General features: G+C 47.6%; 1 protein-coding gene across 2 annotated transcripts in view; it reads left to right on the forward strand.

Moving 5' to 3' along the window:
* KIF5A (kinesin family member 5A) overlaps positions 1–18,872 on the forward strand; it is a 74,827-nt gene that overhangs the window by 47,799 nt on the left and 8,156 nt on the right. For both annotated transcript variants that reach the window (XM_084832274.1, XM_084832273.1), the window contains exons 18-23: positions 1,325–1,383; positions 1,737–1,846; positions 2,807–2,908; positions 7,106–7,166; positions 7,262–7,333; positions 10,924–11,028. In XM_084832274.1, coding sequence (XP_084688400.1) covers positions 1,325–1,383; positions 1,737–1,846; positions 2,807–2,908; positions 7,106–7,166; positions 7,262–7,333; positions 10,924–11,028 — 509 coding nt within the window. The remainder of the gene's footprint in view (positions 1–1,324; positions 1,384–1,736; positions 1,847–2,806; positions 2,909–7,105; positions 7,167–7,261; positions 7,334–10,923; positions 11,029–18,872) is intronic.

The following is an 18,872-nucleotide window of genomic DNA, read 5'->3' on the forward strand; positions in this document are numbered from 1 at the left end:
GCGGAGGTGGTTGCAGAATGTGGTTAGTTTTTAACGCAGACTATGTGAACCCTGATTACAATGGGAGGTCTGCTGTCTTGTTTGCTCACTAGCAACTTTTGCTGCGTTTGAACGTACCCCCTGTAATAATACCTTGTGTGCATTTAAAAAGCAACAACAACGTCTATCCTGTTTCTGAATAGTTGCTATCGAAACAGCAAGGGGAGGAGGCATTTTCCAAGGGAGAAGCCGCAGGCGGGAGGGCTGGCTCTGCTGCCGCCAAACATCATGTTCCATTCTTTGGGTTTTACACATGGCCTGATAGACATGCATGCAATGCTCTTGCACCCAGCATTGATTCCTGTGTCATCTCTCAGGGCAGCACCCTTGTCACCATATGCTCTACCCCCATCCCCAGTCCCTGATCTTCCTGTGTTAAAGGGGAAGGTCTGGAGATGGCTTCTACTTGTTTCCGCTTGAATGCAAGGATGTTCGGTGTGGGACCGTCAGGTGCATCCTCGTGCCTCTTGCATGCGTTGATATGCCCCCAGCCTCCACCAACCTCATGCCCTCCAGATATTTTGGACTTTGATTCCCATAATCCCCAACCATTGTCCAAACTGGCTGGGGCTGATGGGAATTGTAGTCCAAAATATCTGGAGGGCGCCAAGTTAGGAAAAGCTGATATACCCTGTTTGAGCATAACATAATGGGTCACATTCACCACAGGGAAGGACATCGGGGGCTGCATGCCAGCAGGGGGTGGAGCCATAGCCCAAAGTGGGCAGGACCAACCCACTTTACCCCTCCATCCCACAAACCCCATTTTCACATACACACACACACTCATCCCCCTCCACCACCACCACTCACACACATACTGGGCAGCACAGTGGGGAGGAAGCTGCTAGAGTAAAGACGGACAACCTGCTCCCCAAATTGTGTGTGTGTGTGTGTGTGTGTGTGTGTGTGTGTAGGTATCCAGAGCAGGCATTTTGACCCCTCCTAATTTTGATCCTTTTTGCACTCCATCGCTGGTCCAGACACCATTTTTAAAATAGTATTAATAGTAATAGTAATAATTATTATTATTTTTAGCACCACGGGAGGGAGGTGCAGCCCCCAGAAGGGCAAAAATGGCCCACAGACCTCCTGAAGTTGCCCACCCCTGCGCTAGAGACTCACTCAAGAGGCCACATGATGAATCCAGGGGAGGAGGAGGGGCTTCAACACAAGTCTCCCAGATCCAGGCTCAAATGTTTGTTCCTTGAACCAGCATTGACCTTTAGCTGATCTGTTCTAACTCTGGCCTCACCCAAAGGATTTTTCTTCTTCTCCCCCACAGAGACTGTTCATGAAGTGGGCAAGGAGCAGGACCTGATCCAGGATACAGATGAAGTCAAAGTGAGTAACAGAACAATGATGTATCTTTCCTGGTCTAAGGAACTCCCCCACAGAGGAAGAGAGCACCTTCCTCTTGAGCAGTGTATTTGGCCCTGGGCATCTCTCAGCAGAAAGGGGGCTGAGGGGGTGAAGAAAGCAGAGGGCTGGATGTGAGTATCCCAGGCTAATATCACAGAGCACTGGGAGGGAAAACAAATGAACCAGGGATTGGGGGGGGGGGGGCAGCAGGAATCTGACAGGCTGTTGAAGGGAACAGAGGAGTGGTGGAGAATACCAAAGATACTTGTGCCACTGTGGGAGGGATCCTAGGATTGCTGTCTGTGTTTCTGACCTGCTCCCTTTCTGTCATCCAGAAGGCCCTGGAAGTGCAACTGGAGAGTCACCGCGAGGCCCACCACAAGCAGTTGGCACGACTGCGTGATGAGATCAACCAGAAGCAGAAGATCATCGATGAGCTCAAGGAGTGAGTCACACCAAGGGGATGGGCCCAGTGACTTCCATGACAGGATGTGATTCACCATGTGGGTGGGTGGATATGTCTCGTGGGATTGGGAGGCTGGGCTTCCTGCCAGGACCTGTCCTGAGCAATGGCGGGAGGCTGTTCTGGGCTGGCGTCAAGGGCCAGGCTGAGGTGAGAAGAGGATGAGAAAAGACAACAGCAGTAATGGAGCTTATCTGGAGCAAGAAACAGGAGCAAGTCAATTGCGCTCTGCCTCAAAGCTGTTTAATGGGAAGGCGCTGCGGCACTCATGTCCTGCTTGTGGGTTTCCCGTGGGCAGCTGGTTGGCCACTGGGTGAACAGAATGCTGGACTAGAGGGACCCTTGGTCTGATCCAGCAGGACTCTTCTTATGTTCTTATGATCTTAATGATATGGACTGGACTGTAAGTCCACGTCCCTTGTCTGACATAAGGCCAGCTCATTGGTGGTCTCTGGGTGGTGTTTGTTGAATAGGAGTTCCAGGCTGCTGGTTCAGGGCTTGTACTAAGCTCCTGCAGGGCGGGACATGTGTACGCTCTGGAGAAAACCTAACTGAACTTCAGCAATACTCCCTCCTAGAAATTGGGGTTCAATGAAGGGAGCTGGGATCCACTGAACACTCTACTTCCCAGGTTTCCTTGGGGAAGACCTGGATGATGGAACCCAGTTAAAAATCAGTTCAAACCAGTGCTACAGGGGGGACTATGTTGAGGACTAGCAGCTGGTAGTGATGGAAAGGCTTAAGATGTGGTTGTATCAAACAGCATCTTCTATGTGCTGTCCCAGGATGGGGGCTCTCAATGGTTGGAGGCCACAACATTTGCTTGCAGTGTTGATCTTACACTCAGGTGTAAGGCTGGTGAGGAAGCACAACAGTCAATTGTCCTGTTGGCAATACCTATGTTAGCATCGCTGTTCCTCTCCATATTCTATCCCTGCCCAGCTTGAACCAGAAGTTAGAGCTTGAACTGGAGAAACTCCGTGCTGATTATGAGAAACTGAAGAGTGAGGAACAGGAGAAATCGCAGAAGCTACAGGAGCTGACGTGAGAGACTCTCTTTCCCTTCCTTTCCCCAGACAATTTGAGTTGCCTCTCTTCACCCCTATTATGGAGAGAGAACAAGAGAGGTAGGAGACGGTGTCTTAGAATTAAAGAATTTTGAGCCCAGGAATTCGTTTCAAGCGCCATTACTGAATGGACCTCACAGTCCTTCCACATAAAAATCCATTCCTGGTTACCCCAGGCTTTCTTCATTCCAGCAGTATGATTTGGGGGTGGTGGAAGTCATTTTGTTGCTGCTTTGGTTAAACAACTGAGAGTAGAATTCCTGGCTGATCTACTGCAAATCAGCAAGAGACCTACCAGTTGACCCAGACCTACCTTCTGCCCATCCATGGTCTACTGTGGCAGTGACTCTCCGGGGTCTCAGGAAGAGAATCTTTCCCATCACCTGCTCCTTTTTAAATTGGTGATGCCAGGGATTGTACCTGGGGCCGTCTGCATGCAAAGCAGGTGCTCTACCATGGAGCTTTGGTTCCCTTTCTCCTCTACATAGTCAGTCTCTATTAGGGATGTTGGAGATATCCGCATTGGAATCAAATGAGTTCAGATTTCTATGAATCTGTCCCGTGGATACCGCAGCAGCCTAGCTTTTTCTGAGTCCACAGATTCTGTAGATTTGCAGACCAGTTTTTTTACTTTCTGTAATTTTATGCAAATTTAGTTGTAGAAAAATACATAAAATAAAAAAATCAGCCAAAAATGTGCATTTCCCCCATGGGCTAAAGCATGAAAATGCACATGGAGGGATATGCATTTTGGGGGGGATTTGCATTTTCGCAAGTGCAAATTTGTGCAAATGTGAATTGCAAAAGTGAATTTGCACAAATTTCACTTTGAAACTGGAAACTGGGAAAAATCCATTTCTGCCAATGAGCAGACAATGGAACGAAAGGCACCTGACAATCCACAAAACACGGAATGGATTTTTCAAAATCTGTACATTCCTAGTCTGTATAGAAGAGGTTGTTTTTCGTGTATGTCTTTTGCACCAGGCTCCAGTTGGTGGATCCTGGGATTCTAGTAAAGAATAAAGTAGATCTTGCAAGCCTGAAATCCCCGGTTAGGTAACTTTAAAACTGTGAATAGAAATGGCCATTTTTGAATCTTAGAAGCGAAATTGACAGGCATCCAACCTTTCTAAAGTGATATGTATTCCTGGTAAAAGGGATAACAGTGCAAAGCAGATGTAGGGGCTACATGCCAGAGTGCTCACCCCATTTCCCATCCCCCACCACCACACACACAACAATACTGTCCACTTTTCCCTTCCCACTGCTGAACCCAACCACAGAGCAGTTGCAAAATGTACAGAAGATGTGGTGAGAATCGGCCAGCTGACCCTCCTTCCCCAAGCACTGACCCCATTCTGAAAAACGCCCAATTTTTAGGAGCTGGCATGAGTGCACAATATCTTGCATTCCAAAACCATTGCACAAGATCTACCTGCTCCCCTTGTAGCATCTGTAAGCAGAAACCCTTTGGGTCTCTGTGCAGTCCCACATATTTTTATATTCATTGCATTTTATTTTAATTAATTTATTAATTTTTTAAATTACTTTTCTATACCAACCATTACCCAAAGCTCTTTGGGCAGTTTACAAGACAATGCTTAAAACCATAAAATACAATAACATACAATAAGATAAAAGCCAGCAGCAGCAGTTGTTGTTGTTGTTGTTGTTGAGTCGTGTCCGACTCTTCGTGTCCCCATGGACCATAGCACGCCAGGCCTTCCTGTCCTCCGCTCTCTCCCGGAGCATGCTCAAGTCCATATTCATTGCATCAGTGATGCTATCTAGCCATCTCATCCTCTGCCGTCCCCTTCTCCTTTTGCCTTCAGTCTTTCCCAGCATCAGGGTCTTTTCCAGGGAGTTTTCTCTTCGCATTAGGTGGCCAAAATATTTGAGTTTCAGCTTCAGTATCTGTCATTCCAATGAACAGTCAGGGTTGATTTCCTTTAGGATGGACTGATTGGACCTCCTTGCAGTCCAGGGGACTCGTAAGAGTCTTCTCCAGCACCACAGTTCGAAAGCATCCATTCTTCGGCGCTCAGCCTTCCTTACAGTCCAGCTCTCACAGCCATATGTTACTACTGGGAAAACCATAGCTTTGATTATACAAACCTTTGTCGGCAAGGTGATGTCTCTGCTTCTTACTATGCTGTCTAGGTTTGCCATAGCTTTCCTCCCAAGGAGCAAGCGTCTTTTCATTTCAGGGCTACAGTCACCGTCTGCGGTGATCTTGGAGTCCAAGAAAATAAAATCTGTCACTGCTTCCATTTCTTCCCCTTCCATATGCCAGGAAGTGATGGGGCCAGATGCCATGATCTTTGTTTTTTTAATGTTGAGTTTCAAACCAGCTTTTGCGCTCTCCTCTTTCACCCTCAACAAGAGGCTCTTTAGATCCTCTTCGCTTTCTGCCATTAGGGTGGTATCGTCTGCGTATCGGAGGTTGTTGATAATTCTCCCAGCAATCTTAATTCCGACCTCTGATTCATCCAACCCGGCGTTTCTCATGATGTACTCTGCATATAAGTTAAATAAGCAGGGCGACAATATGCAGCCTTGTCGTACTCCTTTCCCAATTTTGAACCAATCGGTTGTTCCATGTCTGGTTCTTACTGTTGCTTCTTGACCCTCGTACAGGTTTCTCAGGAGACAGGTAAGGTGGTCTGGTACCCCCATCTCTTTAAGAATTTGCCAGAGTTTGTTGTGTTCCACACAATCAAAGGCTTTAGCGTAGTCAATGAAGCAGAAATAGACATTTTTCTGGAATTCTCTTGCTTTCTCCATGATCCAGCGAAAGTTGGCGATTTGATCTCTAGTTCCTCTGCCTCTTCGAAACCCAGCTTGTACTTCCGGTAGTTCTCGGTTCGCATACAAAGATCTAAAAATGCACTAACACCATTTTTAAAGCTGAAGGGCTAAAAAGCCTGGGAAAATAAAAAGGTCTTCACTTGGTGCTGAAAAGACCACAACATAGGCACCAGATGAGCTTTTCTGGGAGGGCATTCTGCAACTGGGTGCCAGCTCTGAAAAGGCCCTCTCCTTAGTAGCCTCATATGATATGCCTGTGCAGAACAGCTCCAGAACATTCTAGAGCTCTAGCCAGGGAAGTGGCACTGAAATCCTACCCCCGAGAACCATCTGCGCATGCCTCAAGGGGAGGGGTGAGCAGCTTCCTGCTCAGTCCTCCAATTTCCCTCCTCTGCCAAATCCCCCCACCCCCCAATTACAGCCTTTTTTCTCATTGTCCACTCATCTTCCCCTCCCTGAACATGAAAACTCATTCATAAGGCCTTGTAAAAGATATTGGATCAAGGGGATCAGGGCTGAAACAAGCAGCCTTTTTCCCTGTGGTATGTGACTGTCTCTGCCACTGGCCAAATGCTGTAATCTAGTGCTTGACATGTTGACAGCATCTTCTTGCACTGCCAGTTACACTTCAAGGACTGTGTAGAGGCCTACAGAGGCAACGGGAAAAATGGTCAGGCTTAGAGGCCTGGAGTTTTTTGTTGGGAGGGGGTAACCTTGGGAGGAGTAGTTTCATTTCTCTGGTTAAGTATCAGTTTCAATTCTCCACTTAAGTTTCATTTCTTCAGGTTTGAAGCCATACTTTCGGTTTTGAGGGAGGAGGGTATACAAAGAGAGAGAGAGAGCCAGTAAGAGTCAGAAAGACCAGGCTGCAGCAGAGCAAGAGCAATAGCAAGAGACAGCCAGAGCCTGAAGTGAGAGCAGAGTCTGAAGAGGGAGCAGGAAGAAGCAGCGTAGAAAAATCTAAGGACAGCTAGGGTAAAGGAACTTGCCTTTTGCAACTTTTATTTTCTTTTAATGCTTTTTGTAGCACTCCGCTCTATTGTGTAAATACCTTTAGTTGTAATTTCTTTGCTTTAATCTACTAGTAAACTGTTATGGTTAAACCCCAAGTGTCTAGAGTGTCAGTCGCCCCATATCTACAGCCTAAACCCCACGTTACTGGGAAGGGGAAGTTTAAAAGAAGGAAGGTGGGACTCTTAAGGAGGCAAGAGATCCTTAAGGAGTTGCTCGAGGGGTCCAGGTCATAAGGGGAACCTTGACAGACTGCAACCAAACCCTTTTCTGCCATGATATGACCTTCCCATACACACACACACACACACACACACACACCCTTGACCTGTGTGTTCTTTCTGCTTCACAGATTTCTGTATGAGCGACACGAGCAGTCCAAGCAGGACCTCAAAGGGCTGGAGGAGACTGTTGTAAGTATCTAAACAAGACTCGAAGGGTGGGAGAGGGAGGCTGAAGCCCAGAGTTTTTTCACCTCAGCCCTGACTGTCTTTTTGTGCCCCTCTAGGCCCGTGAACTCCAGACCCTCCATAACCTTCGCAAGCTGTTCGTTCAAGACGTCACAACTCGAGTTAAGAAAGTAGGTTGTTCTTGAGCCCCATATAATACTTGTTGCTGTTCTTATTTGTTTTGCATTTATATAGTGCTTTAGAGTGCACAAAGCACTTAACATACACCACTGTTCCTCAGCCTAATGTCCTCCAGGTGTGTGGGACTACAATTCCCAGCATCCCACAGCCTGGGGATTGGGGATGCTGGGAATTGTAGTCCAACACATCTAGAGGGTGCCAGGTTGGGGAAGGCTGACATACACTATTTCAGGAAACCTTACAACAACTCTTGTAGGTAGGGTAGTGGTATCATCTCCCTGTTGGAGACTGAAAAAGGGGTCTAAGACTGGGAGACAGTGGCTTCCCTAAGCCCCAAGCAAGCGCATGCCAGAGGTGAGATTTGATCCACGGACTTCCTAATTTACACCTCCATGACTTACCCACTACTCCACAGTAGCTACTCCCCTCTGAAATCCTCATTTCTGTTGTCGGCTCTAAGATTGACCAGTTGTCATTCTTAAAGTGACAGGCTTGGGGCCTCAAACCTGCCTGCAGGCTGCATCCTCGGGAAGCCCCTTGCCTCTTAAGATTAAGACTTGTGCAGGTCCTTCAGTGGTAATGGAAATGCACTCTCTTGCATATGGCTTTGTGCTTCAGCCTGAGATCCTGGCACACACTCTCTTTTGGGGGCCATTCTCAAATCAGGGTCGAAAATGGCTGCCTTGGACACTCAGTCCTTACTGGCAAGCAACTTACGGTAGCTCCAAATGCTGTGTTCACTCCCAGTCTTGCCAACCACACCTGCCATTCCAAGTTACCTCAGTATGCCACAGCACCATCCTCAGTCCTATGCTAACCTCGGAATTCAAGGTTTTGGTGATGACATTTAAAGCCCTAAGGGGCTTGGGACCTCGATATTTGAGGGAGCGCCTCTCCCTATATAGAATCATAGGATCATAGAATAGTAGGGTTGGATGGGGCCTACAAGGCCATCGAGTCCAACCCCCTGCTCAATGCAGGAATCCAAGTCAGAGCATCCCTGACAGATGGCTGTCCAGCCTCATCTTGAAGGCCTCCAGTGTGGGAGAGCCCACCACCTCCTTAGGGAATTGGCTCCATTGTCGTATTGCTCTAACAGTCAGGACGTTTTTCCTGATGTTCAGCCGGAATCTGGCTTCGTGTAACTTGAGCCCATTATTCCATGTCCTGCACTCTGGGATGATGGAGAACAGATCCTGGCCTTCCTCTCTGTGAGAGCCTTTCAAGTACTTGAAGAGCACTATCCTATCTCCCCTCAGTCGTCTCTTCTCAAGGCTAAACATGCCCAGTTCTTTCAGTCTCTCTTCATAGGGCTTCGTTTCCAGTCCCCTGATCATCTTTGTTGTCCTCCTCTGAACCCTCTCCAGGTTGTCTGCATCCTTCTTAAATTTTGTTTCTGTCTTCCAAAGTATTAGCTGTGCCACCCAATTTTGTGTCATCTGCAAATATGATCAGCATTCCCTGCACCTTCTCCTCCAAGTCATTAACAAAAATGTTGGAGAGCACTGGGCCCAGGACTGAGCCCTGCGGTACCTCACTCGTTACCCCTCCCCAGTCTGAGAAGGTCCCATTGATAAGCACTCTTAGAGTCCGATTCTGTAGCCAACTGTGGATCCACTGGATCGTTGTTTCATCTAGCCCACTTTGAGTTAGTTTGCTCATCAGGATATCATGGGGCACTTTGTCGAAAGCTTTGCTGAAGTCAAGGTATATGATGTCTACAACATTCTCATGGTCCACAAGGGAGGTTACTTGATCAAAAAATGAGATCAGATTTGTCTGGCAGGACTTGTTCTTGACAAATCCATGTTGGCTTCGAGTAATCACGGCATTGTTTTCAAGGTGCTTACAGATGGATTGCTTTATCATCTGCTCCAGAATTTTCCCAGGGATTGATGTCAGGCTGACTGGTCTGTAGTTCCCAAGTTCCTCCTTTTGACCCTTTTTGAAGATAGGGACCACATTAGCCCTCCTCCAGTCATCTGGCACTTCCCCCGTCCTCCATGATTTCTCAAAGAGAATAGACAGCAGTTCTGAGAGTTCTTCTGCCAGTTCCTTTATTACTCTAGGATGCAGTTCATCTGGAGATTTGAACTCATTCAAAGTAATTAGGTGTTCCTTGACCATATGCCTATCGATCTCAAGCTGCAATCCTGCCCCTTCACCCTGTACTTCGCCTTTGCCGGGGGGGTCATAGACCCTCTTTTGGGAGAAGACTGAGCCAAAGTAGGAACTGAGCACCTCTGCCTTTTCTTTGTCATCTGTTATCGTTTTGCTATCCTTATTTAATAGCTGAACAACAATTTCTTTCCTCTGTCTTTTACTATGCACGTAGCTGAAGAAAGCCTTTTTGTTGTTTTTAGCATCCCTCGCTAACCTCAGCTTGTTCTCAGCTTTAGCCTTCCTGACGCCATCCCTGCAATTCTGTGCTACCTGCCTGTACTCTTCCTTTGTTACCTGGCCTTCTTTCCACTTCCTATATGTGTCCTTTTTTGTTTTCAGGTCATCTCTAAGCTTTTTGTGAAGCCACACTGGCGTCTTCTGTTGTCTTCCACCTTTTCTTCTTGTTGGAATTGTTTGTAATTGTGCCTTGAGAATTTCCTTTTTTAAAAGCTCCCACCCATCTTGGACTCCTTTTCTTGTTAGCGTTGCTTGCCATGGGACGTTACTGATCATTGTTCTGAGTTTATTAAAATCAGCTATCCTAAAATCCAAGGCACGTGTTTGACTACACTCGGCTTTTGCTTCCCTTAGAACCAAGAACTGAAGTACAACATGATCGCTTTCCCCTAGAGTTCCTGTAACTGCTACTTTATCCACTAAGTTATCTCTGTTGGTTAGGATCAAGTCAAGGGTAGTCGATCCTCTAGTTCCTTCCTCTACTTTCTGTAGGAGGAAGTTATCCGCCACACAAGTCAGGAATTTCCTGGAGGGGCCATGTTTTGCAGAATTTGTCTCCCAACAAATATTGGGGAAATTGAAGTCCTGCCCGAGAAGTGAGATCTGTTGGAGGGGCTCTCCTCTGCGTCCCACCGGTACAGGACATACACTATAGTGGGACGTGGGAGATGGCCTTCTCTGCTGTGGCACCCCAGCTGTGGAATGCCCTCCCCTTGGAGGCCCGATTGGTGCAGACATTGGTCTTGTTTGGACATTGGACATTGGCCAAGTAAAAACATGGCTTTTTACCAACCTTTGAGGGCTAAATGCATTCCCTAGCCCATTGTTTTAACTGATTTATTGTTTTATATTTTAACTGGTATTAGCTTGTTTAATAGTTTAATATGTTTTAGGTGTTTAAATTATTTATTGTTTTATACTGTTTAAATTGATTTTATCTGTACACCACCCTGAGATCTTAATGATATTGGGCGAGATAGAAATGTTTTAATAAATAAATACATAAATAAACAAACCTCATTGTTATTTTGGAGGCAGGCCAAACCCACGATGCCTCTCAGGAGCCTGAGTGACTTTGCCAGTTCTGACCCCTCCAACTAGGACCTTAGGGTTTGGGGCCTCCTTTCCCATCTCCTTCACCACTCTAGAAGAATGAGTTCATTCTGTACTTCCCTTCCAGAGCGCGGAGTTGGAACCCGAGGATAGCGGGGGGGCTCATTCCCAGAAACAGAAGATTTCCTTTCTTGAGAACAACCTGGAACAGCTTACAAAAGTTCACAAACAGGTGAGTGGGTGGGATGGGAGCCAGAGAAGTGCAGTGAGGGGCCAGGCTGGGTGGGGGAGTAGATGGGCTGGGGAAGGCAGCTGGTGAGTTCAACCCTACCCTCCCTCCTCACCCTCCGGGTGGGAAGCTGCTTCCCCCTCCCCCATTTTGCACTGTCTCTGTGTATTGCTGTAGCAGCTTTGAATGTTTGCTCATGACCTCTCCTTCTTTGCTGGAAACACCACCGGGATGTTCTCCCAATTTTTGGCCACCTAACCAAGGCCACTCTGGCATGGGACCCTGCATGGGCATGTGGATCAAGTGGATTGCCAGGGTCACTCATGTGCACATCCATGCTGGATATGTTGCCCAGCTCTGCCCCCGTGGCCAACCCATTCCTGAATCAGCCCCTGCTTAAACTGGTACCATTTAATACTGCCTATGCTTGCACCAGCCTTCCGCAACCTGGTGCATTCCAGATGGTGTTGAACTGCAGCTCCCATCATCCCCAGCCACCACACCCATTGGCCTCGCTGGCTGGGTGATGGGAGTTGTAGTCCAACACCATTTGGAGGGCACCAAGTTGGGGAAATATGGCTTAGACCCTCTCCCTCTCCCCTTCCATGACAATGGAATCACTCCTACCAACATGAGAGGCAGATTTAGATCTCCCATGCCACCCCTACAATCATCACAAACGTCTACCTTGTGCTGAGCTGTCTGCTGTTTTCTGTCAACCAGCCATGTTCTGCCCATCTTACTTTGCTACTGACAACCAACATTTGCCAAGCTATTCCTCTAGAATAGAGGTGGGCAACCTGCAACCTTAGGGCCCCCCTGCGGCCCTTGGACTCATTTCAGAACCCTTCAGTACAGCTATCAGCTCATCCTCTGGCAAGAGTGATCTGTCCCTTCCCCAGCAGCCCACTCAGTGGGGAGGAAGAAGAAAAGAGAGGGAGGAAGGAAGGAGGGAAGGAAGGAAGGAAGGAAGGAAGGAAGGAAGGAAGGAAGGAAGAGATGGGGAGAAGTGGGGAGAGAAGGAGTGGCAAGAAGGGAAAGGGAACAGGGGGTGGCCCCACCCACCTTTTGCTTTGGCCCTGCCTGCTGCCAGCATGTGGCCCCCAAGAGATTACCCCTGAAGGAATGCTGCCCTTGACAGAGAAAAGGTCGCCCACCATTGCTTGGCGGTGCTTGGGCAGAGGATGGTGTTTGAGTCTATGTGAGAAGTGCTGTGTGCCGTTTCTGTGAGTTTCCTATGAGCGTGTGTGTGTGTGGGTGGTGCTGATGCTGCTCCTGGAACTGGGGAATTGTACTGCTCTACTCCTGGCCATTAAAATGAGGCAGAGAAGTTCTCCGTATGGGAAGCAATCCATTATAAAAACACCTTGAGTTGACGTAATTAGGGCTACAAGTGAAGGACATCAGCCCTTCTATAAAAATGTAAGACTGTTAAAGTTTACTATGGAGAGCTTCATGGGCATTTGCTCAGAATGGTGATTCGTCCATGTAGGAACTGGTAGTTCATTTTACAGGGATTAAGGTATCTGTTCCATGGGGTTTTATTGACTGAAGACTGTTCCGTGGAAAAATAATGCTCTGAAATAAGTGGGCCCTCTGGGAAGAAAATATGTGAAACGCTCAGGTAGCGCTCCCATAGTTCGTGGAGAGGGTGATGGGCAGGGAATGCCAACTTGTCTATTCCCATCTCTCTATGTGAGCTTTAACCACAGCAATGTAGAGCGCAGTCCTATGCCTATCTAGAGAGGAAAAAAAGTCCTAGAACCATGGCCAGCTGGGGAATCCTGGGAGTTGTAGGATGTTTTTGTGTCTAAACATGTATAGCACTGTGCCCTAAGTGGGGTAGGTGTAGTAACCCAGTAGCAGTAGAGGAGGGGAGTAGGGAGTAAAAGGCTTAGAATTTGTTCATGGGGTGATTTGCTTCTATAAGAACGTGAGCAGAGCCCTGCTGGATCAGACCAAAGGCCCGACTAGTCCAGCTTTCTGCTCACACAGTGGCCAGCCAGATGCCCCAATGGGAAGCCCTGAAGTAGGACAGGAGTGCAATACCTCAGCACACCTCCCTCAGATTTTTTCTCTCTCTTCCTATCTATATGTTCTATTATACAACCACTAGGTGGTACTGTGGTGTAGCAGAACTGCACAATTACACTAGATTTCTATAACACCGTTCAGAAAAAATACTAGACTTCCTCATTAGGAAAAAACAACATCCCCACAATAATGGTTGCAAAGCATGGGAGAGGCCCTAGAGCATGACAACATTGTGAAAAGGACCCACAAACTACCGTGAATGAGGAATCATGAGCACACAATAAAAGGTTCTAAGATTGGCTCCTTTACATGGTTTTTCCCCCACGGGGGTTTTCTTTCTCTGCCTTTCTATATGTCCCATTATGCAACCAGTAGGTGGCACTGTGGTATAGCAGAATTGCACAATTAGATGAGATTTCTATGGCGTTATAGAAGCCATTCAGAAAAAAATACCACACTTTCCTCATTAGGGAAAAAAACCTGATAATGGTTGCAAAGCACGGGAGAGGCCCTGGAGGAGGAGGATGTTGTGTAAAGAACCCTCAAACTACTGTGAGTGAGCAATCACAAATCATAATAAAAGCCTCGTGTAGAAAGGCTCCTAGTCTTCCTCCAAGCCCTCACATGTGTGGAGGGGGGCAGGGGCAGGCCTCCATAGGGGGAGTACAAATTTCATACTTGTTCCTGGGAAACCCTGTTGACAGCAGGGGAAGGAAGACATACAAGTGGAAAACTGCAACCCAGTGAGCAGACTGAGGACAGCAGTGTACTCAAAGCAGCACAGTGCTGGTTTGTTACAGGGGTGGAGGGGGTTTCTGAGCCAAATCCAGGCACCATCCCATCTGTATCCCCTCTTAAGGTGATCATGGTTATCATCTACAATAATCTGCTTGGGTGGGTGAAGGAACAGCAGGGTTCCTTACTCACTCCCTGCCTACCATGTAATCAGCAGGAACAAGCTGGAGATAGCACTAATAATAGATTCTTTCCTAAGCTAAGCCAGAGGCACTAAACCCTGGTCCTCCTTTTTAGAGGTTGGTCTTCTTTAAAACAAACCAGTCTCCTGCAAATCTCCACACTCTCTGCTTTAATTTAAGCCCTCCTCGATCCATATAGGAAATGGGAGGTTTCTTCACATCATGTCTACATAACAGATAGTGTTTTTAAAATACAACACTGATTTCCTAACAGCATGGCAGTCCCTAGAATGAACGGGGAATGCTTGTGAAGGCCTTTGAATGGCAGCTTTGTGGACTCTAGTGGTCATTAGGTATGTTGTTTATTCGTTCAGTCACTTCCGACTCTTGGTAACTTCATGGACCAGCCCACGCCAGAGCTTCCTGTCGGCCGTCGCCACCCCCAGCTCCCCCAAGGTTGAGTCCGTCACCTCCAGAATATCATCCATCCATCTTGCCCTTGGTCAGCCCCTCTTCCTTTTGCCTTCCATTTTCCCTAGCATCAGCATCTTCTCCAGGGTATCCTGTCTTCTCATTATGTGGCCAAAGTACTTCAGTTTTGCCTTTAATATCATTCCCTCCAGTGAGCAGTATGGCTTAATTTCCTGGAGTATGGACTGGTTTGATCTTCTTGCAGTCCAAGGCACTCTCAGAATTTTCCTCCAACACCACAGTTCAAAAGCATCTACCTTCCTTCGCTCAGCCTTTCTTATGGTCCAGCTCTCGCAGCCATAGGTTACTACGGGGAAGACCATTGCTTTAACTATGCAGACCTTTGTTGTCAGTGTGATCTCTCTGCTGGTCACTATTTTATCAAGATTTGTCATTGCTGTCCTCCCAAGAAGTAAACGTCTTCTGATTTCCTGGCTGCAGTCAGCATCTGCAGTAATCTTTGCGCCTAGAAAGACAAAGTCTGTCACTGCCTCCACGTTTTCTCCCTCTATTTGCCAGTAATCCATCAATCTGGTTGCCATAATCTTGGTTTTTTTGAGGTTGAACTGCAACCCAGCGTTTGCACTTTCTTCTTTCACCTTCGTCATGAGGTTCCTCAGCTTCTCCTCGCTTTCAGCCATCAAAGTGGTATCATCTGCATATCGGAGATTGTTAATGTTTCTTCCAGCGATTTTAACTCCAGCCTTGGATTCATCAAGCCCCGCACGTCGCATGATGTCTTCTGCATACAGGTTGAATAGGTAGGGTGAGAGTATATAACCCTGCTGTACTCCTTTCCCAATCTTAAACCAGTCCGTTGTTCCATGGTCTGTTCTTACCGTTGCTACTTGGTCGTTATACAGATTCCTCAGGAGGCAGACAAGATGACTTGGTAACCCCATCCCACCAAGAACTTGCCACAATTTGTGATGATCCACACAGTCAAAGGCTTTAGAAGAGTCAATAAAACAGAAATAGATGTTTTTCTGAAACTCCCTGGCTTTCTCCATTATCCAGCGGATATTGGCAATTTGGTCTCTAGTTCCTCTGCCTTTTCTAAACCCAGCTTGTACATCTGGCAATTCTCATTCCATGAATTGCTGGAGTCTACCTTGCAAGATCTTGAGCATTACAGGGAAATGTGTTGAGGGGGGATCATAACTATTGGAAAGTTTAACAAGGGACAGAGCAGGGGTGGGCAACTGGTGGCCTTCCAGATGTTTTGGCCTACAACTCCCATCAGCCTTAGTCAGCACAGTCAATGGTGAGGATCATGGGAGTTGTAGGCCAAAATATCTGAAGGGCCACAAGTTGCCTACCAGTGGGATAGAGAAATAGCTTTATAGGTACAGATCAAGAATGTCATATAATCCAGCTCTCCACATTTACCAAGGGCTGTCCCTATTTTCTAATATGCATTTGTTTTTTAAATTGTCTGTGTCGCTTTCAGGGCAAAGTCCTCCCAAGGAAGCTTATACATACATAAATAAAACATGTTCTAAAACAACTTATTCCTTAATAAAACTAAATGGTTAAAACAGCAGTTTAAAAAAATTCACAGCTCAGCACACCATTCTGATAAAATCTATTTAAACAATGTGGAAGAGACCATTTAAAAATGAGTGGCGGTATAATCCATGAAGGCTGCAATCCTATGGTCCCTGGGAGGGCCTCCCAGGGGCCATAGGACTTTTCAAATCTCCTGTTCTGAGAGAGAGCTCCACCCTTGGAAAGGGAGAGCCAACCTCGCAAGCCTGTGAGGCTTTTGGAAAGGTCTGCAGCTGGTAGATGTTGGAACTCCGATCTCAGAGAGCACAAAAAAGAGATGTTCCAGGGGGTGTTCTCCGAGCATGTTAGGAGAGGCTGTGGATTCACAGGATCCAAAGCCCTCCCATGCTCCTGCCTCTGGATTGGGGGAAAAACTACCTGGAGCTGGCATAGTTCATTTTCCTGTCTCCTGCCCTGTTGGCATAAGCCCAGCACGGCTTCAGATAAGGCGGTTTGTCCGCCATCAGATCTCCCTGTCCCCACCGATAGGATTACTCTGCTTATAATCAGAAGTGCAGCCCTACCTTTCAACTAAAAGCAGCTCAAAACAAATGGGTCTTGAGGACCTATTTCAAAGTCAAAACTCGTGGGGCCGATAGAACAGACTAGTTCGTACAGAAATAGAAGCAGGCTTGACCAAGAGATCAATTGCTCCTGAAGAAGAGACTTCGTCTCGAAACGTGTAGAGCAGAGCATTTCAGAGATTTGTACAATGAATAAACAATTATTATAGAACATACTCAGTAGGGCTTTGAGATCTTTTCCTTCCTGGTGTTTCTCGTACAAGTCAAGCCATTGATCTCTCCAGCCTAGTACTGCTTCCTCTAACTGTCAGCAGCTCTCCAAGGTGCCCAGTAGAGAAGGGCCATACTCATTAGCTGCTGCCTGATCCTTTTATATGGAGATGCCAAGGACTGAAGCTGGGACCTTTGGCATGCCAAGCATGGGCTCTGCCAGTGAGCTATGTCTTCTCCCCAGGGAATGGGTTAAATAGCACTTCTTCCTCACTTAGCTTTGCCCAACAAAGGTACCATTCGTTGCTGCCTTACACTGCATACTAGGTACAACTCTGACTGTAGGGGGCCAGACACCATCTAGCTCAGCAAGAACCACTCACCCCTCCTAGCCTGGCTATCTTTCTAGGTCTCCCCACCCCGCCCCAGCACACTGCTACCACATAATGCCCATCTTTCATCTGCTGCCCGCCCCCCTCTCCCCACTCACACAGATCTTCGCAGCTTTGGCTGAAAATGCCACATTTGTTTGCATGTGTGATTTGGGGAAGGTGGGGGTGAAGGAGTAAGCAAGCGCCAGATACTGAATGAAATGATGGCCTCAAGAGGGGAGATGAGGAAGTGGGTATCAGTTGTGACCAGCATATGAGGCCAATGGCTCTTTTGCGGTTCCATCTCCCATTGGAGAATTGTATGCCAGTTGAAGCAGTGGAATCCACTGGCCCAGGGCAGGGCTGTTGGCAAAACAGGAAAGACCCGTGTGGGAGTGGGGAAATGACTAAGCTCAGAATGGATGCTGACTTGACATGGGCTGTATCCATTCCCTGCACTGCTTCCTTGTTCCCCACCCCAGACTTCCCCTGGTATGTGTTTGTGCCCATCCTTTCGCATGTAATTCCTTTTACTGTTATCTGTGCTGTGATCTCCTTCCCCCCTAGAATTCACTCTGCTTAGCTGGGGAGAGGGGTGGGATGTGCTGCCACACAGCTCAGCCACAAAGAGAGGAGATTCATTTCTTTCAGCTTTTGGTAGGAAGGAAGGAAGGAAGGAAGGAAGGAAGGAAGGAAGGAAGAGGGATGGTCCAAGAATTTTTGCTGCCTGAGGTGAAGAGCAAGATGGCTTTCCCTCCAATTCTGTCTACAATAGTCAACTGGGCTGGTAGTTGAATCTTTCTTTGACACTGGCAATGGGACACCATTGTCCACCATACCTGAAGGCAGTATGCTATCTTAAGGAGTGCAGGGCAGGCTGTGTGACCCACAGCTCTCTTCTTCCACCACCTTGCTGCCGCCTCCCAGAATCTGTCACCTGAAGCAACTGCCTCACTCTAATGGTAGGGTCGGCCCTGGGAAGGAAGGATACTGTCTTCATAGAACCAGCCATAGACATACTTTGTTACTGGGGTGTAAAATTGTCCCTCTCTGGGTTTCCAGAGCAGGGTTTGGCTGGGGACTCTGTGGGTGTGCTCAGTCGCTGTCTATGTCCCCCTTTTCCCATTGCTGCTGCACCCTAGTTGGATCGCTGGGTCTCCAAGGTACCGTACGGCCTCTCCCACATATTCACCTGCCTGCTGGGCTGGGCAGGAAATGTTTGCACTTGGTGACCAAATTGGGAGCACAGATTTTTTGGGAGCGGGGGGAATATTAGGTGTCTTATTTCCACCACACCATTCCACCACCATGGCAACCCTATCCACGTTGGCTGTTGTGGCATCCTCTGGTACTAGGCCATACTTTGCAAGTGCAGGTTGTGGCCTGCATAGCTGACACAAAGACCCCATTCTCACCAGTGTCATGTGTGTGGCTTCTACTGTGCTGCCATGGCAACCCTGACCATTAAATTTTGCCTGCCCAGCAGCTGCTCGAAGAGAAAGAAATACTTAGATAAGGGCCAGCTGCTCCTTGCTAAATTCTCAACAGCAATTCTCTCTCTGCCACTTTGGGACTAGGTGGGTGTGGAAAAGATTGGACACAGCTAGCCTTGGACTCTGGATAATCCCACGGATCGAGGCCCTATAGTTATCTGGAGAGGCATGATGCGTATATCCTCGGCCCACTGTGTGTATCAGGTGACCTCCCCCTCCTGCCCGCCCCCACCTTGTGTCAGTTTCTGGATGTGGGAGACAAATGTTACCATCTCAAAC

The sequence above is a fragment of the Heloderma suspectum genome, chromosome 2 (genome assembly GCF_057233095.1).
Source record: "Heloderma suspectum isolate Gila_16-S chromosome 2, 16-S_ref, whole genome shotgun sequence".
Taxonomy (NCBI): domain Eukaryota; kingdom Metazoa; phylum Chordata; class Lepidosauria; order Squamata; family Helodermatidae; genus Heloderma; species Heloderma suspectum.